The sequence below is a fragment of the Megalobrama amblycephala genome, linkage group LG1, assembly GCF_018812025.1.
Source record: "Megalobrama amblycephala isolate DHTTF-2021 linkage group LG1, ASM1881202v1, whole genome shotgun sequence".
Classification (NCBI taxonomy): Eukaryota; Metazoa; Chordata; class Actinopteri; order Cypriniformes; family Xenocyprididae; genus Megalobrama; species Megalobrama amblycephala.
The window spans coordinates 12,598,354-12,618,090 of NC_063044.1; the positions used below are offsets into that span (position 1 = coordinate 12,598,354).

General features: G+C 38.0%; 2 protein-coding genes across 2 annotated transcripts in view; both read left to right on the plus strand.

Moving 5' to 3' along the window:
• The window catches only part of LOC125263229 (stonustoxin subunit alpha-like), a 36,945-nt gene extending 22,232 nt beyond the window's left edge, over nucleotides 1–14,713 (plus strand). The window contains exons 6-7 of the mRNA XM_048182220.1: nucleotides 13,686–13,724; nucleotides 13,961–14,713. Of these exons, the coding sequence (XP_048038177.1) occupies nucleotides 13,686–13,724; nucleotides 13,961–14,541 (620 nt within the window). The 3' untranslated portion in view covers nucleotides 14,542–14,713. The remainder of the gene's footprint in view (nucleotides 1–13,685; nucleotides 13,725–13,960) is intronic.
• Nucleotides 14,714–14,825: 112 nt separating this feature from the next.
• On the plus strand, nucleotides 14,826–18,147 carry LOC125263263. Its single transcript, XM_048182263.1, has 2 exons — nucleotides 14,826–15,541; nucleotides 15,833–18,147. Exons 1-2 carry the CDS (start codon nucleotides 15,121–15,123, stop codon nucleotides 17,170–17,172), a joined length of 1,761 nt encoding a protein of 586 aa, XP_048038220.1. The 5' UTR covers nucleotides 14,826–15,120; the 3' UTR covers nucleotides 17,173–18,147.
• Nucleotides 18,148–19,737: the final 1,590 nt, after the last annotated feature.

Genomic DNA, 19,737 nt, shown 5'->3' on the forward strand with positions numbered 1-19,737 from the left:
TTACCGATCAAAATATAATAAATTACCTTCTGAAAGTAACTGAACTTCAAATAACGACTGTATCGATTGCACTATTACGCCACTAGGTGGCAACAAAATTACTATTAAAAATGTGTCTATCACTGAATCATTATTTCAGAAACAAGTCTTTATGAATCTAACTTACAAAAATATTCTGTTTCACCTGTCTGGATCTTACATGTGTGTTCAAACATCTTGTCTAATTTGTGGTAACACTTTACAATAAGGTTCATTTATGAACTAACAAATGCAGTAACAAATGTATTACTCATGGTTAATCTTTGTTAATGTTAGTTAATAAAAATACAGCCGTTGATAGTTTGATCATGTTACTTCACAGTGGATTAACTAATGTTAACACATACAACTCTTGATTTTAATAATGTATTAGTAAATGTTGAAATTAACATTAACAAAGATTAATAAATGCTGTAGAAATGCAGTTCATTATTAGTTCATGTTAATGTAGTTAACTTATGTTAACTAATGAACCTTATTGTAAAATGTTAGCAAATATGAGATTAGCAGTCTGTTAAACTCATTTTACAAGTGTAATAAACAAAAAAAAGATGGTTTGAGTCAAGTATTGTGCATATTTCCCTTACTACTATTTTCTATTAGTTGTTTAATTATTTTAATGGAACCGGAACCGGAATCGTTAGGCAGAACCGGAATCGGAACCGGAAAATTTCTTACGATTCCCATCCTTAGTGGTATATGTTGACGTGTATTTCTCTCTGAGAACCTTTATATACACTTCTGGTTGGCCAGGGGCCCAGATGATATTTAACCTCCTTTGTGTCGGTTATTTATCGTTCTTCTGTGTCCTAAGAACACTGCCACAAGCTGATGCCACGTGTCTGTTGAGGTGGTAGGCCCGCACGGGCCTTCCTCGACTGTGTTGGCGTATGTTGTACTCCTCTTGCTTGAAAGAGTAAAAAGGTGCTTTTACTGAGTACACTGCTCATTGGATTGTCCTCATCTCCTGTTATTATCCCTCCACCGAAGATGGCATTATTAAATGCCCGTTCTTTGGTGAACAAGACCTTCTTACTAAAATGACTTTTACTCAGCTCACAACAATTTATTGTCCTCCGTACTCCACTGTGGATTTTATACAGCAATTCTCTGAATTGATGGCAATATTGCCACAAATTATGATCACTTTCTATTGGTGGGCGACTTTAATATTCATGTCTGCTGTCCATCTAACCCCTTATCACATGAGTTTCTTAATATTATCAATGCTTTTAATCTTTCCTAGTGGATCAGTGACTCTACACATATTCTGGGACATACGTTGGATCTTGTACTCTCATATGGGTTTGATGTGACTGATGCTGTGCTCTCAGATTTTATGATCTCTGACCATAAGCCTATATTATTCACACTGTCTCTTCCAGAGCTCTCTCATTTTTCTAGTACAACTGTAAGTCTTTCTCGTTTCTACTCATCTCAGTTTAGCACAAATTTTAACTTGTATTTTGCTGAATGTTGCTCACAATTGAACTTGGATGAACCGATATTCTTGAGATATTTTAGTGACAAAATTACGAACTTAAGACTTGGTGTCTGTCCCACCTTAACTTTAGCCAATTCTCCAATCATGTCATCTGCCTCTGCATTGCTGGATGCTTTTGAACCCATCAATCCCCAGGAATTAAAGGAGGTGATTGACAATCTTAAACCCTCATTTTGTTCTTGTGATATTATTCACCCCAAATTTTTAAAATTAATTATTGATTCGATTGGCCCAGGTCTATTGTCTCTTATTAATAAGTGTCTCGTAACTGGCTTTGTTCCTGCTGACCTTAAAGTCGCTACAGTCACTCCTATGCTCAAGAAGCCTTCTCTGGACCCCACTGTCCTAAAAATGTTCATACAATTTCTGTTTTGCCTTTTATTTCAAATGTTTTAGAGAAAATTGTGCTGAATCAACTTCAACACTTTATGACTAGCAATTCTATTTATGAGGTATTTCAGTCTGGTTTTAAGTCTGCTCACAGCACCGAGTCTACCCTTTTGAGAGTGTTAAATGACATCTACTGCTCCACTGACTCTGGGGACTCTGTGGTTCTTATTCTTTTAGATTTATCAGCTGCTTTTGATACCATAGACCACTCTTTACTATTATCTAGACTTAAGTCTTGGGTAGGTCTAAAAGCTAACGCTCTGAAATGGTTTCATTCATACCTATCTGACAGAAAACTTTTAGTGAAACTGGGTAATTTTTCTTCTTCCCCCGCTCCTCTGACCTGTGGCCTTCCTCAAGGCTCTATTTTAGCTCCCTCTCTATTCTCTCTGTACATGCTCCCTCTGGGCTCTATCCTACGAAAGCATGAGGTGTCTTTTCATTTTTATGCGGATGACACTCAAATCTATCTTCCAGTCAAGAAAAACAATTCCACTGCGATCACCTCTCTTCTCCAATGTTTAGAGGAGGTTAAATTATGGCTAGCCCAAAACTTCCTCTTCTTAAACAAGGACAAGACTGAGGTAATTGTTTTCGGTCCCAATGAGAACTCTCAGTGTATAAGCCCTGAGCTAGAAAGTAGAGATGTTCCGATACCATTTTTTCCCTCCCAATACCAATACTCGTGGTTTGGGTATCGGCCGATACCGAGTACCGATACCAGTGTGTTAAAAGAAAAAAGGAAAAGATCATACTACGCCTGCATAACTGTGATATTATCATTGTGGTAAGGTCTGGCTCAGGTTAAACCCTTTGTAAAACATGTATAAATACAGGAAATGGAAGCCATTTATTTTAAATTATTTTAAATGTTTAAATAGAACAGTATAAAACAGTAGTGCAACAGCAATTTAACTAAATAAGTATAGGAATATATATATATTTTAAATAAAGTGCAGCCACAATATTGTAAAATAAAAAAGGCATTTCAATAGAAAAGTATAAAACAGTAGTCCAACAGCAACTTAACTAAATAAATATAGGAATATATATATAAATAAAGTGGAGCCACAATATTGTAAAAAAAAGAAAAAGAAAAAAAAAGGCATTTAAATTTTTAAATAAAACAGGATAAAACAGTAGCCCAACAGCAACTTCAATGATTCCTTTAAAAAAAACTTAAAGTGCAGCCATTATGTAATAAAAAGGCATTCAAACCTTCAAATAGTGCAGTATTTAACAATAGTGCAAAACCAACCTATAAAGTAAACATAAACAAAAATACAAATCAAAAGAGTAGCAGCTACATATTAAACAAAAAATACTTTACATTCAAGTAGGCTACACATTGCAGTAGTATTTAAGCAATTTAGTATTGCTCATAATTTCAAGAGCAAAGGCAGATTCTTCTTCAAGAAGATGAGCATTTCTGCCTTCTCTCCTCCTAGCCTGTTCCTTCTTGCATCAATAATGTTGGATGCTACACTGAACAGTCTCTCACTGTCAACACTGGTACAAGGAGCACAGAGAAACTTTGCAGCAGTGGCAGCCAGGGTGGGAAAACGAATTTGGTTGACTCCCCAGTACTGGAATGGGCTGTCTGAGCGTGGGACCGTTTGCTCTGTCAAATATGTCTGTATTTGATTTTGAACTTGTGTGCTATTGCTACTTGCCCCATGTTCCTCATCATGCTCCTGCAGGATTTCCTCAAACAGGCCTTTCAAGCTGCTCTTTCTGCTGCTGCTGCTGTCTGGCTGTGCTTCTAGACGTGGGGCTTTATGGGGGTTTTCTGGCACTGTCTCTGCTCCCTCAGGTGTCGTCCTGCTCAGTAACGCTGCCTCCATCTTCTCCACTTCTTGGGTCAGAGCATCTTTGGCATGCTTGTTGCTGTCTGCTCCTGTGAAGTATCTAAAAACAATGAAAAATAATAAATAAATGTCTTAATGTGTAAAATAAACATATAAACAACCTCTATAGTAGCTTTTAGTGGTAACATATTAATGCAACAGTAATCAATAATAATGCAATATCTAGTTATCCAAAACAACCATTTAAAAATTTTGTTTATAATATAGACATTTAATAAACATATTAGACATACCTGTCTTTGAATCGTGGGTCTAAAAGAGTGGCAACTGCATACAAGGGCTCATTCTCGATATTCTTGAATCTTTTCTGGACAGCCTCAAGAAGGGTTGTTTTCATGGTTTTTATACCCGTGTCCCCCTCGTTCTCCCGAGCAAGCAGGCGTTTCAGCACTGTGACTGAGAGAATGACTTCAGCTGCAGAAGAGGTGGAGGAGCTAATCTGTCTGGTCAGTTCTTCAAATGGTGCCAGAACAATGATGATTTTCTCCAGTAAAGCCCACTGGTAAGACGTAAGGGTCACTGGCAGGTCGTGGTCAGCTCCATAAGCTGAAATTGACCACCAGCACCACCAGCTGGAGAGTGTGGGCGAAGCATCCCAAACTTGCTACATCCATCTCATCCATGGCTTTCTTCATGTTGCTAGCGTTGTCGCGCAAAACAACTTGAACGTTGGACTTGGGGATTTTCCATTTTACTAGCATCTCTTCAATTGCTTCGGCAATTGATGTGCCAGTATGTGACCCTCAGAACTCGTTCGCGTGCAGCACCGCACTTCGAGGGGTAAATGTTGACTCTCTGTCCACCCAGTGTGACGTTAAACTTAGCAAAGATATGGGGCACACGTCGGAGCTCCAAATGTCTGTGGTAAAGCTGATTGCATGCACGTCTTTCAGCATACACAAAATGTGTTCTCTAACTGTCTCGTATAATTTGGGTAGCGCAGTTTCAGAAATATATTTACGACCTGGCAAACAGTACCTTGGCTCCAAATGCTCCATTAAGTGGCGAAATCCCACATTTACGACGACAGAAAGGGGTTGGTCATCCAGGACAATAAACTCCACAATTTTGTCGGTTATCTTTGTTGCTTTTTGGCTGTCTTTGGGGAATTTATCTTGTCGCTGGAAGGCAGTTTCCAGAGTTTGCTGCTGCAGTTTGTCCTTTTTTTTTACCCTTAGCTTTGGTGAATTCGTCGTGCTCTTTAGTGTGACGCGTCTTCAAATGTTTGATTAAGTTGCTGGTGTTGAAATTTGCAACATTCGTGCCACCCCTCGAAATTGCTTCTTTGCATATGTTGCATTTCGCCGTCTTACTGGTGGGAAAATCCACTGTAAAGTACTGCCAAACTGCCGACATGATGCGTTAACGTTAGCTCTATGCTCCTTTTAAGGAGAAGTCAGGTGGTCAGTTCTTCTGTTCTTCTTCGGTGCCTGGACTCCAGTACTCGCCGATTCCGATGCCAGCATTTTCGGCAGTATCGGAGGCATTTCCGATACTGGTATCGGAATTCGGAACAACTCTACTAGAAAGTTTATCCACTTTTAGATCGACACGGGTGCAGAACCTAGGTATTATTATTGACCAGCATTTAAAATTTGATAGACATATCTCCTCTGTTATTGGATCCAGTTTTTATCAGCTCCATTTACTGTCTAAAATTAAAAACTTTCTCACTCCAAAAACTCTCGGAATGGCTGTTCATGCGTTCGTTACATCGCGTCTAGATTACTGTAATTCCTTATATTGCGGTATATCTAAATCTCAAATTGCGCGACTTCAGCTTGTCCAAAATGCTGCTGCCAGACTTCTTTTAAAATGTCGTAAACATGAACACATTACTCCTATTCTTAGATCCCTTCACTGGTTGCCGATTTGTCAGAGAATAGACTTTAAAATTCTTCTCTTCGTTTATAAATCCGTACATATCAAAGCTCCTGTCTATTTATTTGAACTCCTTCATCCCTATACTCCACCCAGAAGCCTCCGTTCTTGTGATCAGGCTTTGTTGGTCGTTCCACGCGCTAGACTAAAGCGTAGAGGGGAGTGTGCATTTGTGGTGGCAGGGCCACGACTTTGGAATACCCTGCCTTTAGAGATTAGGCTGGCCCCTTCCTTGTCTATTTTTAAGTCCTTGCTAAAAACTTTTTTATTTTCCTTAGTGTACCGACTACTGTGATATGTTAAACTTTTAATGGGTGGTTTTATATTTTCTTCTGGTTTATTTATTGTGTATGTGTGTTATTCTTGCTTTTCTGTAAAGCACTTTGGTCAGCCTGGGGGCTGTTGGAAATGTGCTATACAAATAAAATTGAACTTGAACTCTCTCTTTTGAGGAAGGCCTTCTGTAGGCTCACCTTGGGCTGTTGGCCATAGGGAATGCCGTCACTGACAGCCTGGTGTAGAGGTCTGCGTGGGACTGTTTTTTTCGTCCCGCTCCCACCCGCTCCCGCAAGGTTCTATTCCGCACGAACCCGCTCCCGCCTAAAATTCACTCTGTGTTCACCCGCTACCCGCATATAGTGATTTTCTTACCGACCCGACGGGTCCCGCTAATCGTTTCCAGAATCTCGCGTTTAAACTTCCCCTAAAGAAAGCGAGTGATTGGGGATAACAAATATAAAATGTTGCATATCAAGATGTGTTATTTGTCTATGATGCTGTGAACACCCTAACAAATGTCAGAGAAAAAATGTTGGCTTACTAGCTATACTGCAAAATGAAATCTATAACATCCACGCAAGAACAGAATGACGCTGACAGACGACTGTTTCAAGAACATCTCTCCTCCAAAATCCGATCACAAAGGTTGAATGTTCTCTGAAGGTGCACTCGCACAGACCTCTAATGCAAATAACACATCTTGCCAGGTTTCTCAGGACAGGGAACTGGGGACTGTGTGAACGGCAGCACTGCAGAAAGTTTTGTTCACTTCAAGTTCAAGCACAGATGCGCATATGTCAGATCATTTCGGGAGCGACAGGATTATTGTCAGACCGCCCGCTCCCGCCTAATGCACACTATAGTTACCGACCGCAATCCGCCTTTCATTCAAAATTTAATCCCGCGCAGCAAGAAATCTTATTGGGTCCCGCGGGAATGCAGACCTCTAGCCTGGTGTGACCGAGGGTGAGTTGCTAAGCGTTTCCTTCGAAACTGCTCGACGTTTGTCAGCCATATTTTTTGGCATGCACTCTCCTCAAGCATGGAGACGTGGGTATATCGTTCCCCATAGCGTTTTTGCAAACGCAGAGCAAGTTCCCTTTCAAAAGGGAACGTCTCAGGTTACGTATGTTACCATGGTTCCCTGAGAACAGGGAACAAGACTCTGCATTCCTTGCCATGCTTCGGGATGCCTGCCTGGAGAGCAGAAACAACGTCAGCCTCAGAGGTGTGGAAATACTTTGAAATTAATGATGACAACACACACATTGTGAACTGCATACTTTCAATCACAATTCGTTATCGATTACTGAAGGTGGGATAGGCGGAATCGCGCTGAATGACACAGACCAGAACCGCTTTCTCTTTCTTGCGCACAATTCAAGTTCTCTCAGACAGCACGCGATCTGTTCTCTCTGCGCCTGAATGGTCAAATGCACACATAGTTGTCAAAATTTCCATGGTGTGGAGTAGTGTTGTCAAAAGTACCGGTACTTCGGTACCAAGTCGGTACTGAAATTTTGAAAATGTGACGATACCTGCATTTCTGTAGTACCGGTAGTACCGAGAATCCGGGTATATTCGGTACCCACTGATAGGGCTGTGGCAGTATTTACGTGAATATGACACGAGTGAAGCACAAAGCTTTGTTTACAAAAGAAATAATAGGTTAGGAATTAATGTGACATCGCTGCCATGGAAAATTTTGGTTCATGCAGAATGAGAGGTACGTGAGTCTGTACATTTAAGCTTTGTATTCTGTTTTGTCAATCGCGATCTGGTCACCTGATTATCAGAGAATTTAACAATATTCCATTAGTTATTCCACTGAACATGGAATCTCTGTTTCTTTACACAAATCTTCACTCATGCATAAACGTTTCTTCCTTTGGTTCGCTTTTAATTAGGCCTATCATATTCGCATTCTTTACTGTGGTAAAGTAGAAAAAACACAGTAGGACAGAACCTTTTTTGCTTGCACGTCAGTTTCTATTTAACACAGTTTGTGCTTGTTTTTAGACTTTATAAGGCGCGTCAAGTTTATTTGTATAGCGCGTTTCACACACCGGTAATTTTTACTTTCGCTTTCTCTGGCAGCGCAAAACCAAACATAGCCTGAATGTCTTGCCCCTGCGGAGGATAAAACTCGCTCTTCAGACCTTTTACAACAAGTGTCAGTTGCTTGTAACATCAGGAGATAACATGAAGATATTATTAAAGAGAAATGGTCTCTTTCCTGCTCGTGACCCACATTCCTCTCAAAGCGCAGAGCGGTAGGCTATCAAAGACTATAGAATAACGGGACTTTTGGGATCTTTGTGTGGAAATAAACTAATGTTTTTTGAAATAATATTTAACTTTCTTATTATTTAGGTTACCATTATTTATTGATATTTATTTCATAGTTTTACAGGCTGTAGTGTGTTGTTTCACTGACAGAATAGCTAATTTTTTATAAACACGCACGTCTGTTACCCCTGTTGAAAAAAACAGCATATGCTGGTAAGGTAGATTTTGAAGCTGGTATGGTGGTTTGAGCTGGTCCATGCTGGTCCAGGTCCAGTTTAGGACTAGGATGGACCAGCAGGACCAGTTTAGGACCAGCACTTGACCAGCATACCAGATTCAAAACCTACCTTACCAGCATATGCTGTTTTTTTCAACAGTACAAAATAGATGTTTGAGCATATATTTTTTTATTTTTTTTATATTTCAAAATTTATTTCATTGAGGTAGCCTATATATACACACACAAACATACACACACACACACACACACTCCAAATCATATTTAATGTTTTTAAAATAGGCTATATAAAATAGTAAAATAGTTCCAATAGATTGTGCTGTGGTACCGAAATTGGTACAGAGAACCATTGGTACAGGTATTAACCTAATTTTACAGGTTTTGGTATTAACACAATTATAGCTTGTTTCATTTTTGTTAATAATGTATTACTTTCTAAGCATTCCTTCAGTGCTTCAAAGAGCATTTCTCTTATAGCAGACCAGAAAAAAAATTATAAAAGTTAGTTGTAAGTCCATCTTGACCTGGTGACTTCCCTACAGCCATTTTCTTTATAGCTGTATCAATTACTTCAATTTTTAATTCAGAGTCACAATTCGTTTTAAAATCTGGGTCACTTTTAGGAATAAAAGGATCTACTTTTTTGATAAAATTTTGCCTCAGAAAAGGATGATGAATATAGGTTTTGATAAAATTTATATACTTTATTATCTATTTCTTTTGGATCAGTTACAGTTTTATTATTTATATTTAAAGTAGTAAGTGCATTTCTTCCTTGTCTTGTTTTTTCTAATCTACTGAAATAGGAACTGTTTTTCTCACCATCTTCAATCCATTTTGCTCTGGAATCATATATATGCCCCTTGTGCCTTTTCAGGTACAAATCATCTAATTTAGATTTTAATATAACCATTTATCATACCCTATTAGTATCTAATGACAGATCCTTCTTACAACAATCATTAATGTCCTTTATAAGCTGTCTCTCTAATTCTTTCTGCTTTTTACACAGTCTTTTACCATAATCAATTGAGTACTTTCTCACATCTATTAGGGTTAATAAGGATTAAGTAATTTTAGTAATTTAAGTATTAAGTATTGGTAATTAGTAATTTTTGAATTAGTAATTTTTGATTATATTCATAATCAACATACTTTGTCGGGACTCTATCATCAGGGACACAATTAAAGTCTTCGCCCACTAAAATATTATCAGTTGGGAAAAGTGCTTTCAATTCACTAATAGTCTCTGAAATTTGTTCCAGCAATATTTTGTTCCTTAATTGTCTATTATAACCATAAACATTCAGAAAAATCAGTGGAGTTCCTTCAACGATCAAAACTGCAGCAATCCAGGGTCCATCTTTATCTCTTTTAACTTCAGTAACTTTCCCGAGAAAGTTGTTCAAACATACAGTTGAGGCCAAAAATATTAGCCCCCCAGGAATTTTGGAACATTTTCCTAAAGATCTTTCCAATGTTTGCAGCATTGATAAAACTTGATATAATCAAACATTCACCAGTGCTATTTAGTAGCTTTTGGTACATTTTGGAATATGAAATACATTTTTAGGCTTGCTTTATATCAAATATAGTGAAAATGGGGTGGTCAAAAATATTAGCCCCCATGTGAATTTTTGCTTTCAAAACACACCTAATTAATCAAACAGCTTTCAAACCACACCTGTGCAGTCAATTGGCTTCCTAACAACACCTGAGCATTCAATGAGCATAAAAGGACTCCAAGGAACAGGGCACTTCATCACATTATTGGGAGAGACTACTTTTACTCACCATGCCAAAGACAAAGGAAATCAGTCTTCAGCTCAGAAAGAAGATAGTGGAGGCTCATGATAAGGGGGGAGGCTATACTGCCATTTCCAAGCGTTTCACAGTAGAGATGCGCGGTTGGCGGTTACAGCCGCGGACTCCGCGGATAAACCGCGGATCGGGCGGATGACGTGACAAAAAATAATATTTTAATTAAATTCGGGCAGGGCGGTTGAACCAATCATAAACATAAACTTTTGAGTTCGGTCAGCTGATAATTTTACGTTCGCATTGGTTTAAGCCTATTCTATTCTATTCTATTCTATTCTATTCTATTCTATTCTAAACATTTTGTGTGTTATTTATTTGGCCTCACTTTTACGTTCCGAGGCTCAAGGCTATTTTGCCAGAATTTCTTTGTCGCAACTGTGATGGCGTAGCTATTTCATTATGCTTCAAGTCTGTGGGGATGATCCTAAGTCCATGGGCTATTGGGGCATAGACTTGTCATACAGGCAATTTAGCCTGGTCAGACTTTATGTTCGTTCAAAGAGGGATGGAATATTTATTTTTCTAATTTAAGTTTGTGGGGGTGACTGAGCCTATAAGGCTTAGCTACGATATGCCGTTTTTTATTTATTTTTTTCAACTGTTTGCCAAAACATGCGACTATAGCCTGTGTCTACATTAAGATATTTATTTTAATATTTTTTTACTGCCTGCTGTTTCTTTTGGCATATAAAATAGGCATTGTCTGATAGAGATATCAATAAAGGTTCATCTGTGTCGCAGAATTGGTGTTGTTTCCGATTTCTACAAGCTCAATAACATCCACAGCAAAAAAAATAAATAAAAAATAAATAAATAAATAAAAAAAATAGTTGAAAAACTGTGCCCATTAATTAGATGTGCAAGGCAAGCAGGTAAGTTTTTGGGGTTGTTATGGACAACTACAAATGTGAACATTATTAGCCTATAATGTAAATGACTTATTTTATTCGAGCTTTCTGTCTATTTGCTAAAAAATAAAGTGAAATAGGCATTTAGTAGTAGCTAGGCTAAATAGCAGCATGTTGAAATTATGCGCCAAAATGCGTTTTCAGTTAGGCTACAATGAAAATATTGTACAGTACAGTGCGTTTAATTTAGGCTATTTATTTATTTTTGTCCCTGTGCGCCGATCGGAGACGGAGTTCACTGGTGATATTCAGAGAGCTTTCTAGTCTCACGGCTGTCATCAGCATTGCCTTGCATCACCCAATCAGCGAATGGCAGGTGGGTCCGGTTTTGAAAATTGGTCAAAAAAGTTGGTTTTACTGATTTTTGAGGGATTGATTGATGAGCTCTGGAAAATGTTGCTGCTCAGAGCGCCATCTTGCCAGAAATCCCGTCTCGAACTTCACACCCGTGTCAGAAGCAACGGACAAACGAGGCGAAAAGGACCACCTTTTGTAAATATCCACTAATCAGTGCATTAATTCTCTTGTTGCCAGGCAGAACTCCTTGCATGCCCAATCACATCAAAGGAAGACCAGAGCAAGCTATTTTAATTATGATTTTGAGTTCATAACACTTGAAATCTTAAGTTTATGTATTTTGTTGGTAAATAAGTTTAACTAGCTTATATTTTGAGTTATAGGTCTAAAATGCAAACTGTTAAGTAATATTTAGTCAAGATTACTTAATTGTTTAAAGCAGAACTAAGTAACTTTTTTTACCTTCATAAATAGTTTTCTAAGTCCTTACGATGGTTAATTGACTTGTAGTGGTGTGTTTGAGGCGAGCACTAACCCCCTCTGGCACGTCTACGCCAGAATACAGCATTTGCAAGTTGAGCTGCATCGACACGACACAATCTTGCCTCATGATCACGTTCACGCGGGAGTGACAAAATGCTTTACGGTAATTCAAAAACAATGTATATATTATGACTTTATAAGACAATTTCGAAAATTACCCTCCTCCATCGAGTGTACTGTATTTGCAAATGACCCACCTCCTCTTTCCTGTACTGTATTTGCAAAACTACTGCGTGGTGAGCGTTGTAGTCCAGAGCTGCGCTTGGAGTATTTACGACAGTGTGATTCACTGAAGGAAACTGTAGGGGGAGCTTCGCAAATCTTACTGAGTTCTGCTTTAAGTAAAGACAACATTAGGGTTTACAGTGTACATGCTAACAATATGCTAATTCATGCTAGCAATGTGTTAAATTGTTAAAATCAATCTATTTATCTGACCATTTCTATCTATCTACAATGACTTGATTGCAACAACTTGAAGGGCGCTCTTGTGTGCGTCACACAGACAGAGAGAGATGTGCGCAATTAGTTGATAATGTACACAAGGAAATTTTTACAAATAAAAACCATTTTGCTGTATTTTCGTATAATTAAACTGGAACCTTGTATATATATTGTAACATTTCATATTAAATATTTTATATTAAACATGTATGGCCCTATGTAGATCATACAAAAATAAAAAAAACACATTTTAAAAAGATCTATATCTTTCCAGCCATTGTTGCCGTGAATTCGTTCATTGTTGAATGCAGCGCCAGTCCAGTAAGATCGCGACCCCTGATCTGATCCCATAATTTAGTTATTTTACATAATTTACAACTCTAGACAATGTAGTTTATATTCTATATTAAACATCTATGGAACTGTCGATCATATAATAATAACAATTAATATCATGCTTTGTTTATTGCTGGTAGATTATCTGAGAGGCATAACCAGTGTGAAATCATAATATTGCAAATGTAAGGATGGTAAAGTTGCAGAATGAGAGTAAAACTGGTAAAAGCAGTTCAATCTGGTGAACTGAAGGAGAGAAGAGATCGACTCGTCAAACACTGGGTCACTTCTAACAGCACTAACATGAGTCTACTGTAGCCCGGATTTACTGTCAAAATCACACATTCAAATACTGATGATACCAAATATGTTTTTAGAAGAATTTTAAACCAAAACATCATTTTTATGATTTTGATAACTGAAGCTGAAATGTGTCTTCCATGTATTCAGACATGTTCATAATAAACAGTAGAATTATAATATACTGTCGGCTAATCAAATGATTGAGCAGGAGACATTTATTGATTGATCAGAGTCTCTCTGAAGAACATTACTAAGGAGGTTGAAGTTTAATCAGTATTATGAAGCGATATGATTTCTCTGTATGGGGAGCAAAGGGAAATTTGATCCTGTTCCCTCTGATCAGTTCATGTCTACAGAAGACAAATCAAATATGGTGACGTGTCAATAATATCAAACCCTCAGTAGTGTCTGTGTCAGGAAACAGCAGAGGCATTTCTCTAAATATCTTCTGTGTTGGAGGATTTCTTTATGTGTGAGCAATGGATGAAGGGATCATTTTCTCCTGACATGATAATCACACTCTTCATGTCTCTTGATTTCCACAGACATCGACTTTCCCGAGACCAGGAACGACTTCCTACAATGTAAGTCACCGAGAAAACAAGCAGAGAAACTCACTGAGTGTGTTCATGTTCTTCCTGGAGAAGGAGAAAGAAAACATGACAGAAGAGATTTAGAGTTGATCGTGTAAATGATGATTTTCACAGGATATCTGCTCAACTGTACTGAGACACTGCTGAAATACTGAACATGAAGAGTTCAGATACATTAAAAGATCAGATTGATCATTCCTGATTGTGATGTGTTTTATCTCCATCAGATTCCCGTCAGCTCACTCTGGATCTGAACACGGTGAATAAATGGATCAGTCTGTCTGAGGGAAATACACTGATTACTGACACTTACCCAAAGACTCAGTGGTATCCTGATCATCCAGACAGATTTGATTGGTCTCAGGTGTTGTGTACAGAGAGTGTGAGTGATCGACGCTCTTACTGGGAGGTTGAGTGGAGAGGTCTTGAAGTGTTTTTATCAGTGTCATATAAGAGCATCAAGAGGAAGGCAGGGAGTGAGAGTCGGTTTGGAGCTAGTGATCAGTCCTGGAGTTTGAGCTGCTCTTCCTCCAGATATGGATTCAGATACTCATTTGGACACAAAGACAAATGGACTGAACTCCCTGTAAAGCCCGTCAGCATTAGAACAGTACATGAGGAGAATTACTATAGAACAGGAGTGTATGTGGATCACAGTGCAGGAACTCTGTCCTTCTACAGCGTCTCTGGAGACATAATGACCCACCTCCACACAGTCCAGACCACATTCACTCAACCTCTCTATCCTGGGTTTGGGTTTGGTAATAAATCATCAATGAAACTGTTGATGAATCAGAACAGACTGTAGAGAGACTCTACCCATAATGCTTTGAGCTGATGATGAATCAGTGACAGTGAGACTCTACCCATAATGCTTTGAGCTGATGATGAATCAGTGACAGTGAGATGTTATAGAGTCTCTTCATTACATTGATACTGTGACACTGAAATATCATGTCGGAATAAAAGTGTGAGACAGATCAGTGTGTCTGTGCTTTTCTCAATCTCTGTTTGTCAATGAAAATCACCTTCATTTAGTTATATTATAGTGTCACATCAATTGAAGAGTTTGGTTCCAAAACGCGATAAACGCCAATTTTGAAAAAAACGAGTTACCGCCAAAACAAGCTCCCCATTGACTCTCTATTCAAAGTTCGATAATCAGTTTTTAACAAAACGCGATATCCGCCGTGTTTCGCTGCCCTGTTTCTTCCCTTTTTTCTCAAACAGAGACAAACGCCAGTCCTGTTTTTCCGCAAAGCCTACAGTTGCATTCGACCAATCACCGCGCACCATTCCATGACGCAAACTGTCATGGCGGCACCCTGTCAGTAGACGCCGGTAAACACTCGCCTCAGACTTTTAAGTTTTTATATAGGCTTCTAAAATGAATAACTTTGATGGTATTGAGGAGCCAGTGGTCGTGTCGTCTGTGGGAAAGAAGCGGAAGCCGTCAAAAGACAACCACGAAAGGGAAGTCAGAAAGAGAGTCAGAAACTCAGGCGGTGGCAAAATACCGGCGATTGCTTGTTCTCACAGTGAATCAAAAAACTTTTGTCATGCCGACAAACTGACAGCTGACGATCTTGTAAAAAACTTCGACACTCTCTACTGTCATACCACGAAGGCCGAACAAGACCAAGCAATTTTATGCCTGATAACAGTAAAACGGGTACAGCGAAGACGTCCCAAGGTGGCAATTGAAGATGCACAGAAGGAGAGGGAGGTCACGAACGAGTACTACTTGCTCTCCAAGGATCATCCCACGAAGGTTCCTGTCTGCAAGGCAACTTTCTGTGCAGCGCTGGGTGAGTTTATTTGTTTTATTTCATAAATAATTAAATAAATAGATAGATAGATAGATAGATAAATGAATAAATAGATAGATAAATACACAAATAGATAAATAAATAACATGCTAAAAGTGAGATATTATGTAAAAAGTTATTCAAGTTATTGGTTTGTAGGCCAACCCATTTCAGGCTGAAATGGGTTTGTGGTTGACTGCCACTGTATATTCTGATGAGCCACTAGCCTATGCTATCTCAGTTTCCTCTTAACAAAGAAATAAAATGTTATTTTAACTTTTGTCGTTGCAGGTATTGGCAAAGATAGAGTAGCTCGAGTGGCAAGATATTATGCAGAGAATGCTGAGGCCAGACCAGAACGTAGGGGTGGTGCTCGCAAAGTTACAGAAAATGAAGAAAAGAAGAAACTTGTGATGGATCACATTCAAACATTCACTTGTAGGGCAAGCCACTATGGCAGAAGAGGAGCACCTGGGCGGAAATACCTTCCCAGTGACCTCAGCGTAAAAAAAATGCAAGATTTGTTCAAGCAGCAAAATCATGATGCTGTTAGCTACTCTCTCTATTACAGTGTTTTCCGCTACAGTTTCAACCTTGCATTTGGACATCCAGCCACCGACGCATGTTCTACATGTGCAAAGTTTCATCTCACAGTAAAGAACCCCAGCTTGCCCGAAGAGGAGAAGCGTACAGCATCAGCATCTTTCATTTTGCATCGCAGACGAGCAAGGGTGTTTTATGATTTGCTTGGGCAAAGTGACAATGCAGCATTGACAGTCTGCTTCGACATGATGCAGAATCTGGTACTCCCAAAAACCCCCATTGGTCAGGCGTACTACTCCCGCCAGCTCGTCATGTACATCTTTGGTGTTGTTGTCCATGCTGGGAAAGGCAGCAAGCAAAGCAAGGATGACATCCATCTTTACACATGGATGGAACACGAGAACAGAAAAGACAGTAATTTGACTGCTTCTGCTCTGAACCACTGTTTTCGGCAGCCATTGAATGTTGCACTTTGCAATGTTCAGAAGTTGAGATTATTCAGTGATTCCTGTTTTGGACAAAACAAAAATGTGAATGTTCTGTCAATGCTGTTTGCTTTAACAAAGCAGAATTGTCCTAATATGATCACGGAATATGTGTTTCCCATCAGGGGACACAGTTTCCTTCCTGTTGACCGCGTTTTCGGGAGGATTGAGCAGCAGATTCGAAAGCACAATACCATCCTCATGCCCGAAGAGTACTATGACATTTTGAGGAACCATGGACATGTCCATGTCTACGGCCAGGACTGGCAAGCTTATGATTTCAAGAAGGCAACACAGGTGTTTGTAAAGCCACAGAAGTCATTCAAGCTCAGTGATGCAAGAATGTTGGAACTCAGGAATGACAAACTTGGATTCAAGACTGTGTACAACAGTGACTTCTGCTATCACTCGGTTTTGAAGCGAGGACAGAACTGGGCAAACTTCAAGCCGAGTCAGCTCCCAAATGTAAGCACAGTGAAGGATGCAAAAAGAAAGGATGTGCTTAACTTGCTTGCTGAAATTGGTGCCAGTGACACTGTGTGTGCCTTCTATGATGGAGCACTCATTGTAAATGATGCCGACCGTGACGGCCCTGAAGAATAATTCTGCCGATTGTGCCTTTTGAGTTCACTGTTTCAGTGCATAATAAGTGTGTGTGAACACGTGTGTGTGAGAAAGACCTGAGCAAACAGGAGGAGGAGTTAAGTGAGTGCGGAGAAAGTCTGTGTGTGGTTGGGTGTGTCTAGATAATGGCACTTCACAATGGCACTGAATTGTAGTTGTCCATAATAAATAGATAAATAGATAGATAGATAGATAAATAAATAAATAGATAAATAGATAGATAGATAAATAAATAAATAAATAAATAACATGCACTACAACATGATTAATGTATTTCATATATCTGTGTTCCACTATAAGAAATTTGTTCAAGTTGGCATTGTTATGTAAATCGACTGTCATGGTTGCTTATAGCCTAGTTATGTTGCACAATCTCACACAGATGTATTGTTTATTTAAAGTTATATTTTGCACAGAAATATTGTTATGTTTTTTAATGACACAGAAATATTGTTTTTATGAACATGTTTTTATGAAGCATTGTGATGGATGTATTTTTTAGAAATCTGTTGTCCAAGTTTGGGACTTGTATAGATAACTTACTATTTAATACTATTTAACTTAATAATTGTACAGTTTCGTACATTGTTTTGAAAATTTAATGAATGTAGTGTACAGAATAACAAGATGAATGCAACAGAAACAAAATTTTGCTCTAATGTTACGTATGAGTTCAGGATGAATTTGAATTTTGTTGCTATTAACAGCATTAATATCAGACTGAAATGAATGCAATCTGAAAAAGGCAGCGAGATGAATGTACTTTTAAAAATTGGTTTAATGGTTTAATATAAGTGATGTTGTTCAAGTTTTGGGGTTTGTCATATGTATAGACAACCTTTCCTTGTTATTTATTGTTATGTCTTTGCTCAATTTCATACAGAAAGTGAGTTTTTGTTGATGAAATGGATTTGTAGCATTTTGGGGAAAAATGTGTTATGGATATATTGCATTTTGGAGAAAAAAATGTCTTTGTTTAATAAATGTTTAAAATCAAAATATGGATTTGATTTTTTTATGTTATTACAAACTCATAATGATATATTACAGTTTGAAACAAGTTTGATACAAACAGTCTTTTGGGAAAGAAAATGCCTTTTTTCTCAATTTAACAATTTTGGATTTATAGCGTAACTCTTCAAATATTCTGATCACTCTGATGCCTTTTTATATATTTATTATATGTCCCTAAAACAATTATTATATTTAAGGCGAGACACGGCAGGTGAAAACATCATTTTTTCATGCAGTGGTCAATTTTGAGATTTTGGGCCAGTTTGCTCCCTTAACATGTAAGCTTTCATGTCAAAATAAAAAAATTGTCAACATTACACATTAAGGTGGTTATTTCATTATATTTTGTCAACTTGCGCCTTTAGATTTCTATCGGGAATCACCAAAAGTTAGCATTCTATGGAACGCGAACGGGGCCAAATGTCTTTAAACGAAACGCGTGACTTTTGACCGTGTCAACACGCACTGTTTGTTCGCGTTAACGCAACAACACACACAACAGCCAATGAAATTGTTGTATTTGAGACTATATTTGCATATGTGACGCGATGGTACGTATGGCCTGGTTGGTATATACGTATACAAACATCAGCTGTCATGTTTATTCATGAAGGATGTCGTAATGGTATGCTGGTATGCACGTATACAAACATCGAGGGTTTTGTGTGTGATGTCAGCCTTATGTCATGATTTGTCATGCCCTTTTAAGTTGTCCTGCGTTCTTTCTCCGATACAAAAGTCAATTTAAGTGAAATTATATGACAAATATGTTTATTTACTATTATGGATCCAGCAGCAATTTAGGTAGGCCTAAATAAACTGGATGCATATAATGATATGTATATTTTTAAATGTAATTCATTTATATAGGAGTTTTGTAGGGGAAACAGGAAATGTTTAAAGGTTAAATATTGACATAGGCCTAGTGAAATTCCATGACAAAAAAGACTAAATTATTGGTCCGTGTACTTTTGGGTCCATTCGTTTTTCCTTTTTTAAACCAGAAATGAAATATGGAAAATGCGGTTTATTTGTTTTTTATAGTAACACTGATTAATAGAATTAACAGATACAAGCTAAGTTTCCTTATGCAAGATTATGATTTTGTTAAAAATTATATGAATGATATACAACTTGTTTTTTAATATGTAAAAAAGCTAAATTTAATTTACGGTTTTGCATCATCCGCACAGACGCTACAGCGCCCTCTAGTGCCTTTTCCTTTGGCATCGACTCGCTTCAACAGCCAGCCTAAATGACATTAATTAATTTTAATTCGCTAAATTACTATTAATATTATTTTTACATTTATGTTTTAACCTAAACATTACATTTCTAAACCTTATAGCCTCTTGTTTAGCGCTCTAACATTATAGAGTTGTGGTGTCAATCCCGTCATTTTGCTTTTTACTCTGTTTTATAGGCTAAAGGCCAAAACGACATCTATATTACTGTGACTTTTTCGTCTAGCTCTGTTAGGTGTTTTATATTGTTTTATATTGAGAAATTAGGAGTCACTTTAGCTATGCT

What these genes read in the sequence shown, in the direction of transcription:
- LOC125263263 (XM_048182263.1), top strand. Translation starts at nt 15,121, where the DNA reads ATGAATAACTTTGATGGTATTGAGGAGCCAGTGGTCGTGTCGTCTGTG. An exon ending in AACTTTCTGTGCAGCGCTGG is followed by an intron (nt 15,542 to 15,832) that starts GTGAGTTTATTT and finishes TTGTCGTTGCAG; the next exon opens with GTATTGGCAAAGATAGAGTA.